At 38.3% G+C, this 17173-nt stretch overlaps 1 protein-coding gene across 47 annotated transcripts in view; it reads left to right on the top strand.

The window, feature by feature from the left end:
* Window positions 1-17173, top strand: part of ABI3BP (ABI family member 3 binding protein) — a 240572-nt gene that overhangs the window by 79492 nt on the left and 143907 nt on the right. For all 47 annotated transcript variants that reach the window (XM_072811858.1, XM_072811859.1, XM_072811861.1 and 44 more), the window contains exons 3-4: window positions 8253-8321; window positions 11620-11752. In XM_072811858.1, coding sequence (XP_072667959.1) covers window positions 8253-8321; window positions 11620-11752 — 202 coding nt within the window. The remainder of the gene's footprint in view (window positions 1-8252; window positions 8322-11619; window positions 11753-17173) is intronic.

The raw sequence follows: 17173 nt of genomic DNA on the forward strand, positions 1-17173 counted from the left end.
GTTTTGCTTGAAAATTTTCAGGTGAAAGGATAAGTCTTATATGCAAACCACACATTATAAACAAAAACTTCAAAGAAAGGTGTTCTACAGATAGGCTTGTCAAAGAAGAATTCAGCGATTATAGTTTACTACCTTTAAAAAAAAAAAAAAAGATGATTTGCTTTTGCTATATCCCAAACCTCTAATTATTTTTTCCTTTATTCTTGAAAAGATGGAATTTCTTCCATCTTTACTCTCACCCCAGGCAATGAAGGCATGGGGGGGGGGGGGACAGATTCATTCATTCTTTCAGAAAACGTTTGTTGTGCAATTACTGTTTTCAGGTTTTAAGGTCCAGAAATGAACAAAACTTGAGCTGAGTCTGGGCTAGGTTTGACGTCATGCTTAGCCCACCAGGTCACCCTATAGGGCTTAGAGACCTCTAAGGCAGAGGACTTTTATTAGTTTGTGATTCATGATTCTCTAGACTTTCATTTTTTTTGTGCAGCTAAGGGCAAAGTGCTAATAATCTAAGTGATTTATGAAAAATTACTAAACTTTTATGTTCATAGTTAAACCAGTAAATTTTGTGTACTCCTGACACAACTTGCGACTACTCTGCCTTCTGTTTAGATTTCTGGCTGCTACGAAACTTTGCAAAACTACAAGCTTGCACATGCCTAAGCAGACATTGCTCTTTGCCCAATTTTCTAGAAAAATGCCCCATTTTTTTTCCAGAAGGGACACTGAACTTCCCGAAAGGGTATCAGTGATGTTCCTGAGTTGGTTGAGTCTATCAATTGCTGCTGTTCTAGTTTTTATTTTTTTTAAGACTTATTTATTTATTTATGATAGACATAGAGAGGGGCAGAGACACAGGAGGAGGGAGAAGCAGGCCCATGCGGGGAGCCCGACGTGGGTCTCGATCCTGGGTCTCCAGGATCATGCCCTGGGCTGAAGGCAGGTGCTAAACTGAGCCACCCAGGGATCCCCTGTTCTAGCTTTTAAACACCTAATTACTTTAGGGTCACTTCCTGATGGTATCTTGCGGTGAGTTTTTGGATTGCTACTCCCCCCTGGAGGGATGCCTCAATAATATTGGAGTTTTTCCTTTTGTAGTAACTTGGCTTCAGAATGGATACGGACTGCAGTTCAAATATTAATCCTTTATACCTCATTGCTGAAACTGATTTGGTGGAGGGGTATCAATGTGTTATTATTTTATTACTGCAACGTGAGAATGGGTGGAGCAGGTGGGGAGTAAGGTTGGTTACCCCACTGAAATTTAGAAGTAATCCTGTGTGGCCTTTCAAGAAATGAGCAGAGAAGCAGCATTTACTGTCGTCTTATGTTCTAACTCCCCGCCAGCTTGCACACCTCTCTTTCTCAGTGAGGCTCCCCTCTTCCCTTCGTGGGCCATCAGGCCACGGACAGTGTCTGCAAGTCTAGGCAAAGGCACGTGAGGTGGAACTGTGGAGCCCAGGGCCTCAGCTGGATCTCGGTTGGCTTATCCCCTCCATGGCCACACTACGGAGATGCCTTTTTTTTTTTTTTTCTCTTCCAGAACTGACTAGTGGGTAAGTGGAACTCTGTGCCTGGGCTTCAAACACAAGGAGGCTTTTCAAGGGGATTATTTAAACAGACATGACTCAGTGTTCGTGTTGATGAAATAAGGCACAGGATCTGTCTGCCAAACACTAAAAGCTAAAGGGAATACTAAATTTGGAGTGTGCCCCTTTAGGACCGATCACAGCCAAGTGTGGCATGTGGATACTTGGGGATGCAAAGGAGGATTGATGATATTCGTGTGTGGATACTTTCCTGGCCATGATTTTGTTTTATTGGTGACTTTATTCTTAATTTGTTAGTAGTCTTATGATGTAGCACATTGACATGCAGTAAAAGTAGTTCCCTTATTTTATCAAATTCTAAAACCCCTGTAACTATAAATCACACCACTCTTTCATATAAAACTAAAAAACGATAAAGCTGTTGGTTAACAAAACTGCTTTTGCCTCCCCAGGGGCTTTTATTTAATACTTAGTGAAACAACTTCCTTTGCCCTATTGCTACATAAATTTCATATTATCTATTTTTTTTTTTTTGGTAAAGAGATATGATTTTATTTTTTTAAATAAACTGTTAGAATAGCTTTAGATTTACAGGGAAGTTGTTCATACAGTACAGACAATTCTAAACACTTCAACTTCTCCTATTCCTAACATATTAGGCTGATATTATACCCTTGTCACAACTAATGAACCAATATCGGTATGTTATTAACTAAACTCTGTCCTTCATTTGATTTCCTTAGTTTTTATTTAAGGTCCTTTTTTCCTCCTGGATTCTATGCTGGATACTGTGTTATATTTTGTCATGTGTCTTTTGGCTCTGGTGGACAGTGACAGGTTTCTCGACCTGCTCTGTTTTTGGTGAAAGGTTCTGGCTAGATATTTTGTAGAATGTCATTCAATTTAGTTTGATCTGAGGTTTTCCTCATGGTTAGACTGTGATTGGGAGCTTGAGCAAGGAACATAATAATTTAAAAAAATTTTAAAGTAAATACTGAAAAAAAAATTCAGTAACTGCTAAATATTTTTCACCTTGAGATTCTGAACCTTCTGTTTCACCTTTTGACCCTGAGTTCTCAGTAGCCTTGTTTTCTCACGGCACAACACTCACTGTGCCTGCAAGAACACTGGTGATGCAGTAGATGTGAAACCCGTCTCTACTGGGTTTTCTTCCAAATTACTGATGTTCTTCAGCCAGTTTTGAAACTGTCAGTTTCTTGACCTTACTGGGCAAGGTGTCAGGTCACAACTGCTCCTGAACGGTGTAAGAGACCATCAGTTGTAGGCTGCATTTGAGAAATGTCAAAAGCTGGAGGACCGTATGCCCTAGAGCCATTGAACTATGGTATTCTGAATTTTTAATATGCCATTCTTCATAAAATAGCCTTATTTTCAATATTGTTAAATAATCATTTGGAATTCAGGTAAGACTATGTTGCCTTTATGTCTCCAAATCGAATCAAGTAAATTCTCACATGCTAGATTAGAAGGAAGTCAGGTTTCTTCTCTGTAGGACTCCTTCCCCCATCCCCCTCCCCCAGTCTTGCAAACTCTGAAGGGCTGGTAGAGTTCATTTGGAAGCTCATCCAACTTCTGCACAAGAGCCTGGGGCTCAATATTCCATTTACAGCCCCGCCCCTCCCTGCCCCAAGACCCTAGTTCTGAGAGATACTCAACAGGAATGTATGTGTAGGGTGCTTTACAGAAAGTTGGGACAGATGTCTTAAGATCTATTTTGTTAATTAAGAATTAGTGTTGAATTTGGTCAAATGACTTCTAATATCTGTTGAAATAGGCTTCTATTTTTTAATCCATTTCTGGAATAAACTACACTTGGCCATTATATGTTATTGTATTATGTGTCGCCACATTCTGTGTACCAATATGTTTCCTAGGATGTTTTGCATTGATGTGAGTAGTGAGAAGGAAAAGCTCAGTGGCATTTGTTAAAGATGTTGGGAAGATTTTATTTAAGGGCGGCGGGGGGGGCATAGCCTGGGTGGTTCAGCGGTTTAGTGCCAGCTTCAGCCCAGGGCATGATCCTGGAGACCCGGGATCAAGTCCCACATCAGGCTCCCTGCATGAAGCTTGCTTTTCCCTCTGCCTGTGTCTCTGCCTCTCCCCCCCACCCTCTGTTTCTCTCATGAATAAATAAATAAAATATTAAAAAAAAAAGGAGGGAGGGTTATTGTAATAGGTGTAGGGACGACGACAATGGGATATTGCAGTGTGGGAGACAGATTGAGCTTCACTCTGAACATAACAAGGAGATGTGGGAATTTATAGCCAAGGAGCATGGTGGGAATGTGTGGATGGGTAATTACTAAGAAGAAACATGAGGGTAAGGGCCAGGGGAATCTGGTTAAACTAACCTGACAGGATTCTTGCTGAAGCCAGGCCAAGGGTGATGAGGGGATGGTGGAGGATGAGGATCCTCATTTGAGGTCAAGTGTGATCAAATATGGAGGAGAGGGGGGGTTCTAGCTAACCCACTTTAGCAAAACATTTGATAGAATTGGAGGACACGGACATGAACACAAAGGAAGCCCCCATATCAAGACCTTATTGAAAAGGAGCTCAGAAGAGCGGGATTTTAGTTTGGGCAGGACAGAGAATCTTGGTATGGTGTATAATTTTATTTTTATGAAATTTTTGCATTTTGGAGTCTGTGGTGATTGCCTTTAAAAAGGGGGCAGCTTTGAACACTTTCCTTTTTTTCTAAGTCCTTAGGGCCTCTTACGACACAAATATCTGCTTTCAAGAAACCGTCATTATTGTCCTTGTGATAGCTCTCATTAAATTAGCACCTTCTATGTGTTAGGCACTACTACTAAGACCCCTGTGCAGCCAGGTACACCCCATTTTGCAAGTGAGGAAACAGGTGCACATATATTAAGCACTCACTCACCTTGTATAAGCAACTGGCAAGCAGGCTCTAGAGTCCACGCCTTTATGTCTAGAGATTTGGAGTGACGTGAACCCAAATTCTTAAAAAGATGGCAGGGCAAGTTATTTTTGTTCAAGCCCCTTAGATAATTTCCTGTAGGATCATCCTGGCTTATTAAATGTTTACTTTATGGAAGCTTGCATGGCAGAAATGAACCTCATCATGACTTCATTTTTAAGCAGTGTGGCTTGCAATGTGGATGTCCTCTAATAAGAATGTGAGAATTGGGATTTATAGAACATAGCAAATAGGGGAGGATTATTTGCATTTGCAAAAAATCTAGTACGTTATAAAGGATTTCAACAGTAGGTTTCCTTAAACAGCTGTCTGGATCCTTCACCTCAGGGCTTTTAAACTCTTAAGCAAACTCCGTGTAATTAGTCTAGAACATGGTATAGGCTTATTGACTAGCAATGGAAAGTTGGTTAAAGTAACTACATTCCACGCAAATTTGCTTAAGTTGACAATTATATACATTTTCTGAATAAAAAAGTAGTCTATTTTGGCTTGTGTTGGCAAAATTGCTGATCAAACTACAATTGTACATATTTCCAGGCTGCTGCAAATCCGCAAAGAATAGCATAGTACAGAACTGAAGTAGAAATTATGTTTTTTAGTTGTTTTATTTTTCCATGTCTGTGTTCCAAATCGAGTGCAAAGACTGCTGAAATACATGAATGTTGGAAGTTTTTAATGAGTGGTGAGAGGCAGCGTATCTGCACCCAGTTTCTGAAATCTGTTCCAATTTGTAATTGGTTGTTACAGCCTAGGCTTTATGCAAAATGACTGGTCATAACAAAAATTACTTTTAAATTGCTCATATAACCATATGTCTTGGATCATGGCACTGTCATTGGCTTCTGCATATGTTATTTTTCTAGTATTTTAGGCCTTTATTTTTTTTAAACCACTGTGGCATAATTGAATTAATGTGCATCAAGGAAGAAAATGAAAAGCTAGGCCTAAGACACGCTGCCACAGTGAGAATAACTTAAAAATAGAGATGTAGCTTTGTTTTCTACAGGTGCATCCCAGAGATGTATTAAGATGGCATTTTGGGGATGAGATTAAGATAACGCATAATTTGCACGGCCAAGTTCAAAATAAATGCAAGGCCCTTGTTTCAAAAAGCAGGAGAAAATTGTCATTTAAGCTCCTAAAGTATAAAATTTTTCCTTTCTTCCCAGTTTCTCAACTTGTGGTAGCATTATTTTATTATTTAATGTCATTAAACAAATTTTAAATTAACATGAATTTTGCTGTTTATGTTTAGATTGTGCAATGCTAGTTTTAAATGTAAATATGGGCCTTTAACTCTTCAGCAAAATCACAAATCACACCATTTGTACTTTGTAGTTGATGTGTGTATTTCATCCTTAGCAGAAGAGTGGAAATGCCCCAAACTAACCCATCTTTTTTTCCTTCACTTTCTGATATGTGGACATTCTATAACTCTGCCTTTGGCTCACTTACAAGTGATATAGAAATGAGAAGTACGGGCACTAGGGATCGTTCCAGTTTCCCCTTTTCTTCTAGGTCATTCTTTCCCGTATCAGTGGTTGCAAATATGGAGAACTAACAAGAGTAAGAAAGGACCAAGATTGCTTGGTCATTTGCTAGAATGCCATTGCCTTCTGCCTCGAAGCAAGTTTTGGTTTGGTTGAATAGCATGTCCTCACGAGTCCCCTCCATGCCCTCTTAGCCAGAGATGCAATATGCTTGCCTTGTTTGATCTTTGAGTCTTGCTGAACTCCCATGTGTTGTGGGTCCCTTGGAATGCTGTGCTGATAGGGCATTTCAATCGGTGTGTGAATGGAAGAAACTGCAGGTGCGCATATTGTTCCCGTCTCCTCTGCTCGCACACATGGCATACATGCTATATTGTCCCTCCAGACTGCCCTTACAAAACACAGATTCAGAGATAAAACTATTATGGATTTCAAGATGGTGACAGCAGGGCATATTAAACCAAGCCTGACCCCCTTCTGGACATGGGGCCCTGTGCATGTTGCACGCCCATATAGCTGACCCTGCCTCAGGGACCTCCTCTACAAATTGTAGTGATAATAGTATGTGTCGAGTAGGATTGCCAGGAGGAGTAATTAAGTCACAAATGTAAAGTGCTTAATAAGTACTCTACACATAGAAAATACTGAATATAGGTAGTTTCCTAATACTTCCATTGCTTTATATCCCAAATAAATATCAAGAAATGTATTATACTCCCACTAGGGACCGTGATTTAGGTGAAGCATTCCTCGTATAAGCTCCACTAAGCAAGACAGGGTTTCAAACACGAGACTCTGAAATACAGTGAATGCTCCTTTATCTGTGTTGTGGTCATGAGGCAATTGTTATCAGTAAGCAGGTAAAGCTCTGAGGTCAGTTCAAGAGGTTACCTGGTTTACCTTATGCAGTATAATCACTGAAGCAGGTTATAGCAAAGAAGGCTGTGTGAGGTGTCCAGAAAAAGACAAAGACTCACGTCCTTAAAAGTGACTAAATTGCCAGGTTGTCTCTGAGATTGAGGTCAGTTCTGTAAAGCCCCAGGCAGAGAAGCCCTCTCCTTCAAACTCAGAGGGGAGACCTTTAAACTCAGAATGAAAATAAAACAAAGCTATCAGTTCTGTCTGAGACGACTGGGAAGACCTCTTGTTGACGGCAGCATCCAGATGGAATTTGGGTGTAGAGTGAATTTCAGGATCCAGAGTTACTGAAGAACTATTTTAGATAGTATTCATCTATCAGTCCAGTAGAAATGCTTATGAAAAGCTATTTATTACGCCCAATGTGTGTTTGGCTTATTTATGTATATTTAAGTCAACCATCTTGGAAATATCAATTCAGAAAAAGGTTATTTGATAACTTACTAGCTCCTGATTTAGTGCATACTGATTGTTTAAACATCATTTTATTTAGAACCTAAATTTTTTAAAAGATTTTAATTATTTTTAGAGAGAGTATGCACATGTGCACAAGTGGGAGGGGGAGGGAGAGAGAATCTCAAGCAGACGCCACACTGAGCACAGAGCCTGACCCAGGACTGCAGGGCTTGATCTCACGATTCCTGAGTTCTGAAACCAGGAGTTGGATGCTTACCCAACTGTACCACCCACACATCCCTAAAGCCTAAATATTTTTAAAAGCAATTCTCTTTTAATTTATTTTCCATTGATATACTGTAGGTGAAAAGTATCCCAACATAAAATTGTGACTTTGTTGAAACATTGCTCACAAAATGATTGGTTGAATATGATACCAGGCTGAGAAATTATGCAAATAGGATAAAATAAATAGAACATTACAAATACTCACATGACCTTGGAAGTGAGCAGTTTCCGATCCTACAGCAGATGAGATCCTGTTGTGTCTCAAATGTCATATTTTCCTTCCCTGACCCCCTGTGAAGAGAAGGATAACAAAACAGAATAATCTGATTTTTAAAAAATCTCTTTGCAGAGAGAATTGATGAAAATGTGATACAGTATCTGTGTCTAGCAAGTTTCAAGACCTCTCCCCCAACTCCTGTCCATTTGGTCTTGAAAATCTGGCTTTAAATTTCATTTTAAAAGCTTAGTGGACTGGAACCTTCTCAGGAAGTATATAACTTTCCCAGTTCCTGGATCCTCTTATCCACTGGTGCTGTGGTTGCAATGACTAAAGCTGGAGAACGTGGAGTTGGGACGTGCATGTGCTGTTGAGAATGTTGCTCCTTCTCAGAGAATTTTACTGATAAATAATGTTATTATTTCCAGATGCGGAGCCTAAATATCTGATTGTCGTGCGGCCCGCTCCTCCTCCAAGTCAAAAGAAGTCCTGCTCAGGTATATTTTGTTCATTTCTCAGATTTTATTAACTTTCAATCATGCCTTTTTATTTCTATCCTTGGAGACCAAGTACCTTGGGGATAACTTAGGAACGTGGATTAGAATATGTACCATAGCTGGCCCCATGTCAACAAATAACCCCACTTGCAACTTTTATGATCTGGTTGTAGAGACTGCTTGAGAGGGTCATTGTGAGGTTTCAAGGAGTTCATGCATGTGTGGCCTTAGGACGGGGCCTGGCCCATAATAAATGCTCGCTTAGAGTTAGCGCCTGGTAGCCTAGCTCTTCTTTATAGGGTGTGAACTCAGGCCTGCTCTTAGGCTTTCCAGACCTTAAGGGCAAAATCTGATATCTAACCTTGGTTGAAGGAGACTATTTACATTTCAAAAGCATAACTCCTTTATATGCATGATAAATGGGTTGGAACTTGGGTTCCACTTTCCTCCTCATCTCTCCCTTTGGACTCTTGTATGTAGCCCAACAGTAGAGCAAGGACTGCTTTCCTAAAACAGCAGTGCAAGGCTGAAACTCCCAGGGAGAGGAAGACTTGAAACAGGAGAGTAAAGAACATGCGAATAAATGAGTAGAAACACTTTCTGCATGACTAAAAAAAGATTAAAATCTTACGTTGTTCCAATTTCACTATGAAAATTTCTTCTCAGATCAAATAACCAGCCCATGGCTGTAAGAACCCATAGAAGCTAGGAATATGCTTTTACTGTCCAATGTCACATCTCCCTAACCATAATTAGTCGATAAAAATGTTTTGTTTTTCTTTTTCTAATACAAGCTGTTCTTAATATTTCCTAATCATGTTTATCCTCTGTAGTACACTAGATGTCAACCAAAAAAGGATCTCTTTTGTTTGTTCTATCTTTCTAAAGGGATGAAATGGGTTGAGGGAGCATACAGATCTTTAAATACACTGAGCAAACAGGCCCTTTGCAGCTGTGTATTGACTTCTGGATGCATCAGCCAAGCCAGTTACCAGAAATGTGTTGCCATGGTCCCCTCCCCCTCCTTCTGTTGGTTTTCACTTCTTTTAGAGAAGCAGTGAACAGTCAAGCATTTTGAAAAATAAAAATTCCTTTCCCTGGCCTCTTAAGTTATCCCAAAGCATGAGGGAAATTTCAGTGACTCCTTATAACTTATAATGATAATCGTCATTTTCAAGACTTTATTTCAAAATATCTGATAAAGTTAAGAGGCATTAGTAGGATCCATGTGATTCTGGCTTCATATTTATCAAACTATTTCTTAATACAAACGTATAAAAATGTGTAAAGGATGTTAAAAGAGTGATTACACTTTAGTTACACTTTATAACTTCATTTGGTACTTCTATGATACTGGTCTTGAAATTATTTTTCCCTTTGTGATGACCAGCTCAGGAAATTGTTTCATCATGCTCAGGATATAATACCCCACCTTTCCTTTCAGGCAACGGATATAATTTTTTTGTAATCTGCATTTGAGAATGACTCAATGACTACTGCATTAACTTCAATTCATTTTATATTTGCACCCACCACATAACTTTTAATCATTTTTATATTAAGGTCCAAACTTAGTGAAATAATTATTTTATGGTCATGTAGGCCTTAGGTTCCCTTAGAGAAAGGAAAGTGTATCTTTTGTCTCCAAATGGCATAACCTTTACACATTGTGAGCCATGCCAATGATATAGTAGAAAGAAAGAAGGAAAGAAAGAAAAGAAAACTAAATTACAATTCAGAAGATGAAAATCTGATTCTTGTTCTTGCCCTTGGTATGACCCTGGATACCCTTGAAACTTCTCTGGGCCTTGTTCTGCATTTGTAAAATGAGATAGGAGTATTACACTAGTGAAAACCAACTTGGGGGTAAAGAAAGAAATATTAGAATCCCTTCAGGGAATTTTCAAACTACATAAACCCCTTACCCTCACGAGATTCTAATCTACCCTCTTTGGGAGTCAGACTTGGGCTCTTGGAATCACAATCCTACAAGACGGTATTACAGGTAGGGTTGGAAAATTTTATGAAGGAGCATAAAAGCATGTTTACCACCAAAAAAATAACTATCCTTGAGAATTGTTTCAAATATCTTTTTAAAAATTCAGCTATGTTACCATGAAACAGTTAGCCACCACTAGGCTATATAAATCCTTGGCTGAGAAGGTTTTTCACCAGAATAACAACTTCCAGAACTTAAATCTAATAGAAGCAGCAAGGATGGCACAATTTTAAAGGGCATTTGGTTCAGATAACTTTCACTAACCTGTTAGTTCCTACTGCATTAGATCAAAATAGCACAAGTTCTTCCTATAGAAAATATAACAGGCAGGGTCTCATGAAGTGAAAGAGGAAATCCAATGGAAATAAAAAGAATTTTTCTGTCCTGATATCTATCCTTATTAGATATCTTCTCGCATTTTTATGTCATCTACACATTTTTAAATGAACCAATGTTGGTTTCTGTGGAAAAAGGTCTTCATTGCTCTTTATCACCGTCTGCCATTCCTGAAGTTTTGAATATCTTTGAAAATGCAAATACCTGCCCCCCCATATAGTAGAAAAGAATCTAGAGTGGTTTATTTATTTATTTATTTATTTATTTATTTATTTATTTTTATCACCATCACTTGGCATTACCCAAATCCAGTTAGTCCCATCAGAACAACTGTGCTTCTTATATCATCCCTACTGTTCCAGCATTATTAAGAATGTGAAAAAAAGTGTATACATTTTTCATGTAGACACTCATTGCAAAACAGAAAAACCTTATGTTAATAGTATGACAAGGGGTTTTATGCTTCTAAATTGGTTTTAAAAAAATAATACAACTCACAAGCCAGATGTTAAGCCTTCTTTTCTCATCTTTGACGCTCTTTCACACTAATTCAGTCCTAGGAGAAGGGAAACCAACATGCTTTTATTGTATTCATAAAAGAAATGAAGTGAGCAAAGGCATTTGCATTATTTATTTCACTGGTTATAGCCACAATTTTCATATTCATCCCTAACCCATAAGAAAACAAAACCTAGGTATGATTGCATATAGTTTATATGCATACATTACCCACATAATGTATGCATATGTATACACATATACACAAGCAAATAAATCTCAAATGATATTTTGGTTTATGCTTAAATTCATGGGCAAAAAATTGGTTATATTTGTGTACTCTACGAGAAGAAAAGGAATTTTATGCTTTCACGCTCTTAGTCATCTTCTCGTCATTTTTACACACTTTCCCCCAATCATAAAAGTATACTGTTACCAGAATTAACCTGGATGTTACCTCCGTAGGTAAAGCACGCTCTCGCAAACCTCTCCAGCTGGTGGTTGGCACTCTGACACCAAGCTCTGTATTCCTGTCCTGGGGTTTCCTCATTAACCCGCACCATGACTGGACATTGCCGAGTCACTGTCCCAATGACAGGTAATTCACCCTAACAGAAGATATTTTTCTACCTGAAAATTTACTCTTGCTTTAATAGTATCTGTACATGCTTTGGAAGAATGTCTAAATAGGGGCATCAGCACAAAGCAGTCACCCATTAGCCATACAGCCTGTTCTGGGTGTGGGAGGAATGAAGATATGAAGTGAGGGTCCCTACCCTAGAGAGGTATTCTATCTACCTGAATAGAAAACACCTATAAGTGTTTTGTTTTGTTTTGTTTTTCCTTCCCAAAGAATAAAGTACAAGAGAGAATGAGCCAAATGGCAACCTGGGAGTATCCGTGAAAAATAATAATAAAAGCTCAGAGGATGTATGCTTGCTTCGGTAGCACATATGCTAAAAAGCTCAGAGGATGAGGCCCAAGGCAGTTAGGAAAGATGGTTAAAAGTAGGAAATGTTGGTTGGTTGAAAAGGGATGGATCTTTGATTTAACAGTTGAAGTGCTAGAAGCAGTAGTTCTCAAAGTGTGGCCCCAAACCAAGTGACATCGAAATCAGTGGGGTTCGTTTCTTAAGGCCCCCTCCAGATCTACTGAATCAGAAAACTCTGAAGTGGGGCCCAGTAATCTGTATTTTAAAAGCTCTCTGGAAGATTCTGATGCCCACTTAAGTTTGTGAATCACTGGTTTAGAAAACCGTAGGAATACACTCAGGGTGAAGATGTAGATAGAGTAAAAGCACAGGTTTGGAGATGAAGCTCTTATCTTTGTTAGCAGGACAAAATATGAAAATATATTTTTTTAAATGATTGCCATTCATCCACCCAGCAAATATATCTGGCATGGTCTATATGCAGGGCACTGTGCTACATGCTGAAGCTGGGAAATGACATGGTTGTTTATTGTAAATATTTACTGCATAATCTTTAAAATTCAAAACTTTGCATCTGACAAGCATTCCAAAGTCTCAAGCTTCACCCAAGCATTTAATTTTGTTTTTAATTTTTAAAAGACTCAAAGTGATTTTTAAATTATAAAAGTTTGATTTCCTTTCTAAATAAAAAAAAATGTGTTGTTGGAGTATAATTTAAATCCAGTACAAAGCACAGCTTGATCAGTTATGAGAAATGCACATGATCATGTATCCTATGCCCCATTGGGAAATAGGACATTGTCATCCCTCCAGACATTACCTTCAAGAAGCAATCACTGATTTGATTTCTATATTTCCATCATTATAGAATAATTACACATAAATGGAATCCTACAACATGTTTTTTGTGCCCATTTGTTTGCATTCAGCATGTTTTTGAGTTTCATTCATGACCTTGCAAGTATTAACAGTTCATTCCTTTTTTTTTTTTTTTTTTTTTTTTTTTTAAATTTCTGACTGGTATTCCATTATGAGAATATTCCAGCATTTATTATCTACTCGCTTGCTGGTGGGTACCTAATTGTGTCTTGTTTTGGGTTATTTCTGTGTAAGACTTTGTGGCCATATCTTTTAATTTCCCTTAGATAAATACCTAGGAGTGGAATTGCTGGGTCACAGGGAAAGTGTATATTTAACTTTTTTTTTTTTTTGGCTTGACTTTTCAATTCACATTCCAAGCAATATGAGACTTCTGATTGTTGCACATCCTCACCAGCATTTCATGCAGTGAGCATTTTGCATTTTCGCTATTCTAGCATAGCAACATCTTGTTAGAGTTTTAATACACACTTCTCTTGTACTAACAATACTGAGCACTTTTTCATATGCTTTTTGGCTAGATCTCTCTTGTGTGGTGTTTTATTCTTATTTATCTAAATTGAGTTAAAAAGAAGGACCTTTAAAAAGGTTTATAAGTTCTCAAGAGTACCTGTCATATGACTTTGATTAGGAAATCTAGACTAAAAAAAATATATATTAGATTTTCCTTCACATGTTCATAGTTCTGAAGGAAGAAATTATTGGAAAAAGCCATGTGGATGATAGTGCCAAAACCAATTTTTTTGAAAAATAAGCTTGAGATGTTTCAAAGAATCTGAAGTGTTCCTTTATCACCCACCACTAAGTCCATAACTTATTTTGTTTGGAAAATGGACTCTTGAAAGAACCTGCTTTCTTGTGATAATTCCAGCTTTTACTGGATTGGTCCAGGGTGCCAGTGCTGAGAAAATTAACATTTATGGATTGCTTTCTTATTCCTTTTCATTTTCTTTCTTTAGTCTCTAATTTAAAAAGACAGAAGGGGGAAAGAAAGTAAGAAAGGAAATTTGGTGCTCTTGTAGCAAAATGGAGCTGATTTTAATAGTTCCTTAACTTACTTGATAAATTCATGAAATTCAGTGACCTGCAAATTCATAGAGCAAGCTTTATATAAGATTTCTTCCCTGTCCTCAAATTTTTCCTTCAATTTCACTTGGACTTATCCCTCCATGAAAGCATTTATCTGATGCTGACTCTAATTGTAGATACTGTCATAGTTTGATAACACCAGGAAATAATAGGGAGAAGGAGAGGAACAGATGATCTGGTGAAACTAGGGTATTAACCAAGGCAATTGATCAGAAGCCCCAAGCTACTCAGACCACGGGTGCTACTCTCACCCTTTTGCTCACACACCCTGGCTTTGCTCCCCCCATCAAATAGATGGTCTATCACAGGCAGAATCAATACTTAGAAAAAAGTTTTTTAAAAGACTCCATAATAGCATATCAAGATGCTTGTAAACTTTCAAACTTGAATGAGTGGCACAAGCAAGGTATCCTTGACAGAAATAAGGGACTCCTAGGACATGACTAAAAGGGAAGAATTCAATGGTAATGCGTGGAAAAAAAAAAAAAAAAAACAAAACAAAAAAAAACAAACAAACAAAAAAAACAGTTGGAGTACTTGTAGATTTCATTTACATGTGCTTCCTTTCTTCCTACTTAGTTGTGTTAATAAAGAGCTGGCATTTAAAATCTTGGTAGAATCTGAGAAAGTAGTAGTCCTTGTTTGTAACATGCACAGTAGTTCTAGAGCTTCTAAACACCCAAATAAATCCACCAGGATTCTAAGTCAATGTAACAAGAAGCAGACTTGGAGAAATCTACCCCTACATGATGGTGGGTTGAGTGTTGTGTGTTTGTGTGCATGTGTGTGTGTGTGTGCTTTTTTATTTTGTTTTTAGAATTTCAACAAAGGCAGTTAGAATAACAAATATTAGCTACAGGGAATGCTTACTTCTCAAAAACTGGAAGATTAATATCGGGAGTTTTTCTTTCATGACTACCTTCTTAAAAAAAATCCTTAGAATCTTGGGGCACCTGGGTGGCTCAGTGGTTGAGCATCTGCCTTCAGCTCAGGGTGTGATCCTGGAGTCCCCGGATCAAGTCCTGCGTGGGGCTCCCTGCCTGGAGCCTGCTTCTCCCTCTGCCTATGTCTCTGCCTCTCTGTGTGTCTCTCATGAATAAATAAATAAAATCTTAAAAAAAAAATCCTTGGAATCTGAATGCCCTTGGCTTGCTACAGGAACACCTGTAGCAATGGTAGTCATTGTAATCTATCAAATTCTGATACTGGCACCCTGTGTAAAGTCTCTGATTCTTAAAAAAAAAAAAAAAGAAAATCACTTCTCATTGATTCATGTAGCCCCATTTATCCTATGCAAAGCAAATAATTTACTGGAAATTTTTTTTCTTTATGGAAAATTTTTTTCTTTATACTCTGAAATTGGACTTTCTGTATCCAAGTTCTGTGTAGTAAGTTTCCAGGGAGCAAACCTCAATGTTTCATCTTGTTTTAAGTTTGGAAGTATTAATGGAATATCACTTTATCCTTCATGACATGTGGCTCTATTCTTATTGCACAGAGTCCATATGGGTGTCCATGTTTTTAAATCCTTTTCTGATTTCACATTGGAAGATAGATGTGCATAATTTATAGTTTTTATTCTTAATAGGCTCTGAATGGAAGGATGTACACATTTGTCCTCAATATAGCCAAGATCCAAAGAGAGCTTTCCAAATTGGCCCAAATGAAGAATAAAACATGTTTTTAACCAAAATTTATTTCCTCATTAATAGCTTATTTTTTCCTTCCCATGTTTCCAGCTTGTTAAAGTGTTCAAGATTGCCTTAGTTCTCACTCCTTAGCCAACTTATTAAAGCTTTGATTTGTTTAGAAATCCTTTTCACATTTCCTAACTTTTTCATATTATATTTATTTACTGTTAATGTAGAGTGAGGCCCCTCCTTTCTGGCCAATCCAGAGCAGGCCCTCATCTTTCATTTTGTTCCCTCCAAGTTTTTAAGAAGCAAGTATTTTTGATGTCTGTGCATTTTCACTTGATCGAGCCCATTACCTTGTTACCCATTTGTCTTTCCAAGTAAATTTTAAGCTCTATAAGGACAGGGACCATGTGTATCTTAACCAGCTTAATCTTCCCAGTCCCTGAGTCAGTGTCTGGCACATAGTAGTCCTTCGGTAAATCTTGATGCTGAATGAATAAAGAGTAAAATGCCAGCATCTTCTCTTTGATGTCTCACCATTGCTTCAAACTTAACACAAAGTCAAACTCCTACTTTTTCTCTTGATATATCTGCTCCATTTCTCAGTACTTTCTGAAGTTCACTCTAACTTAAAGCTTGATTCATTTATTTTTTTCCTCTCCTCCAGCTAATGAGGCCCCAGGTTTTATTGGTTCTGCCTTTGGGAAGTACTCACATCAGCGTCTTCTATTTCCCCACGTCCATGCCAATAATTCTAATTCAGACACTTGTCACCTTACCCTGGTTCCTGGGAATCGCATCCAGGCTACTTTATCTGGCTTCTTACCTACTCCAATTCATCCTGACTTCTGCAATTTGGAGGAAATTTTAGATTATCCATCATCAGCTCACTTTCTTCACTCCAGGTTTATCTTTCTTCTCTTGTTTCCAAGGAACACATTTCTGACTTCATACAGTGCTCCCCATCTCATCCCTTCCAGGCCCTGTAAGCCTGCACCCTCACATTTGCATCTTTGCTGACACTGGGGCCCTGCCTCCTGCTTGCAAACATGTTGGAGATTTCCCTATCCCAAAACAACATCTTCAATTGATCCTGAAAGCTCTTCCAAGGGATTTTTCAATCTCTTAATTCCACAACTTCTCAAAGTGGTCCTGGTTTCTGTACCCCCCTATACTCTTTATTCCCTTTCAGTGGCTTCCCTTCCCTTTCTATCACTCCACGGAAATATCTCTTTGTGGTTACCAATGATCAATGAATTGCTAAATCCAAAAGAATTTTTGCAGTTCTTAACCCTTTTTAACCTCTCTGTGGAATTGTTGGCCGTCTTCCTTTTTTGATACATAAAAGTATTTTTAAGTAGGCCCCATGCTCACCTTGGAGCCCAATGCGGGGCTCAAATTCACAGCCTTGAGATTAAGACCTGAGCTGAAATTAAGAGTTGGATGCTTAACTGACTGAGCCACCCAGGTGCCCCCTTTTTGA

This window comes from Canis lupus, chromosome 35, assembly GCF_048164855.1.
Source record: "Canis lupus baileyi chromosome 35, mCanLup2.hap1, whole genome shotgun sequence".
In the NCBI taxonomy this organism is placed as follows: Eukaryota; Metazoa; Chordata; class Mammalia; order Carnivora; family Canidae; genus Canis; species Canis lupus.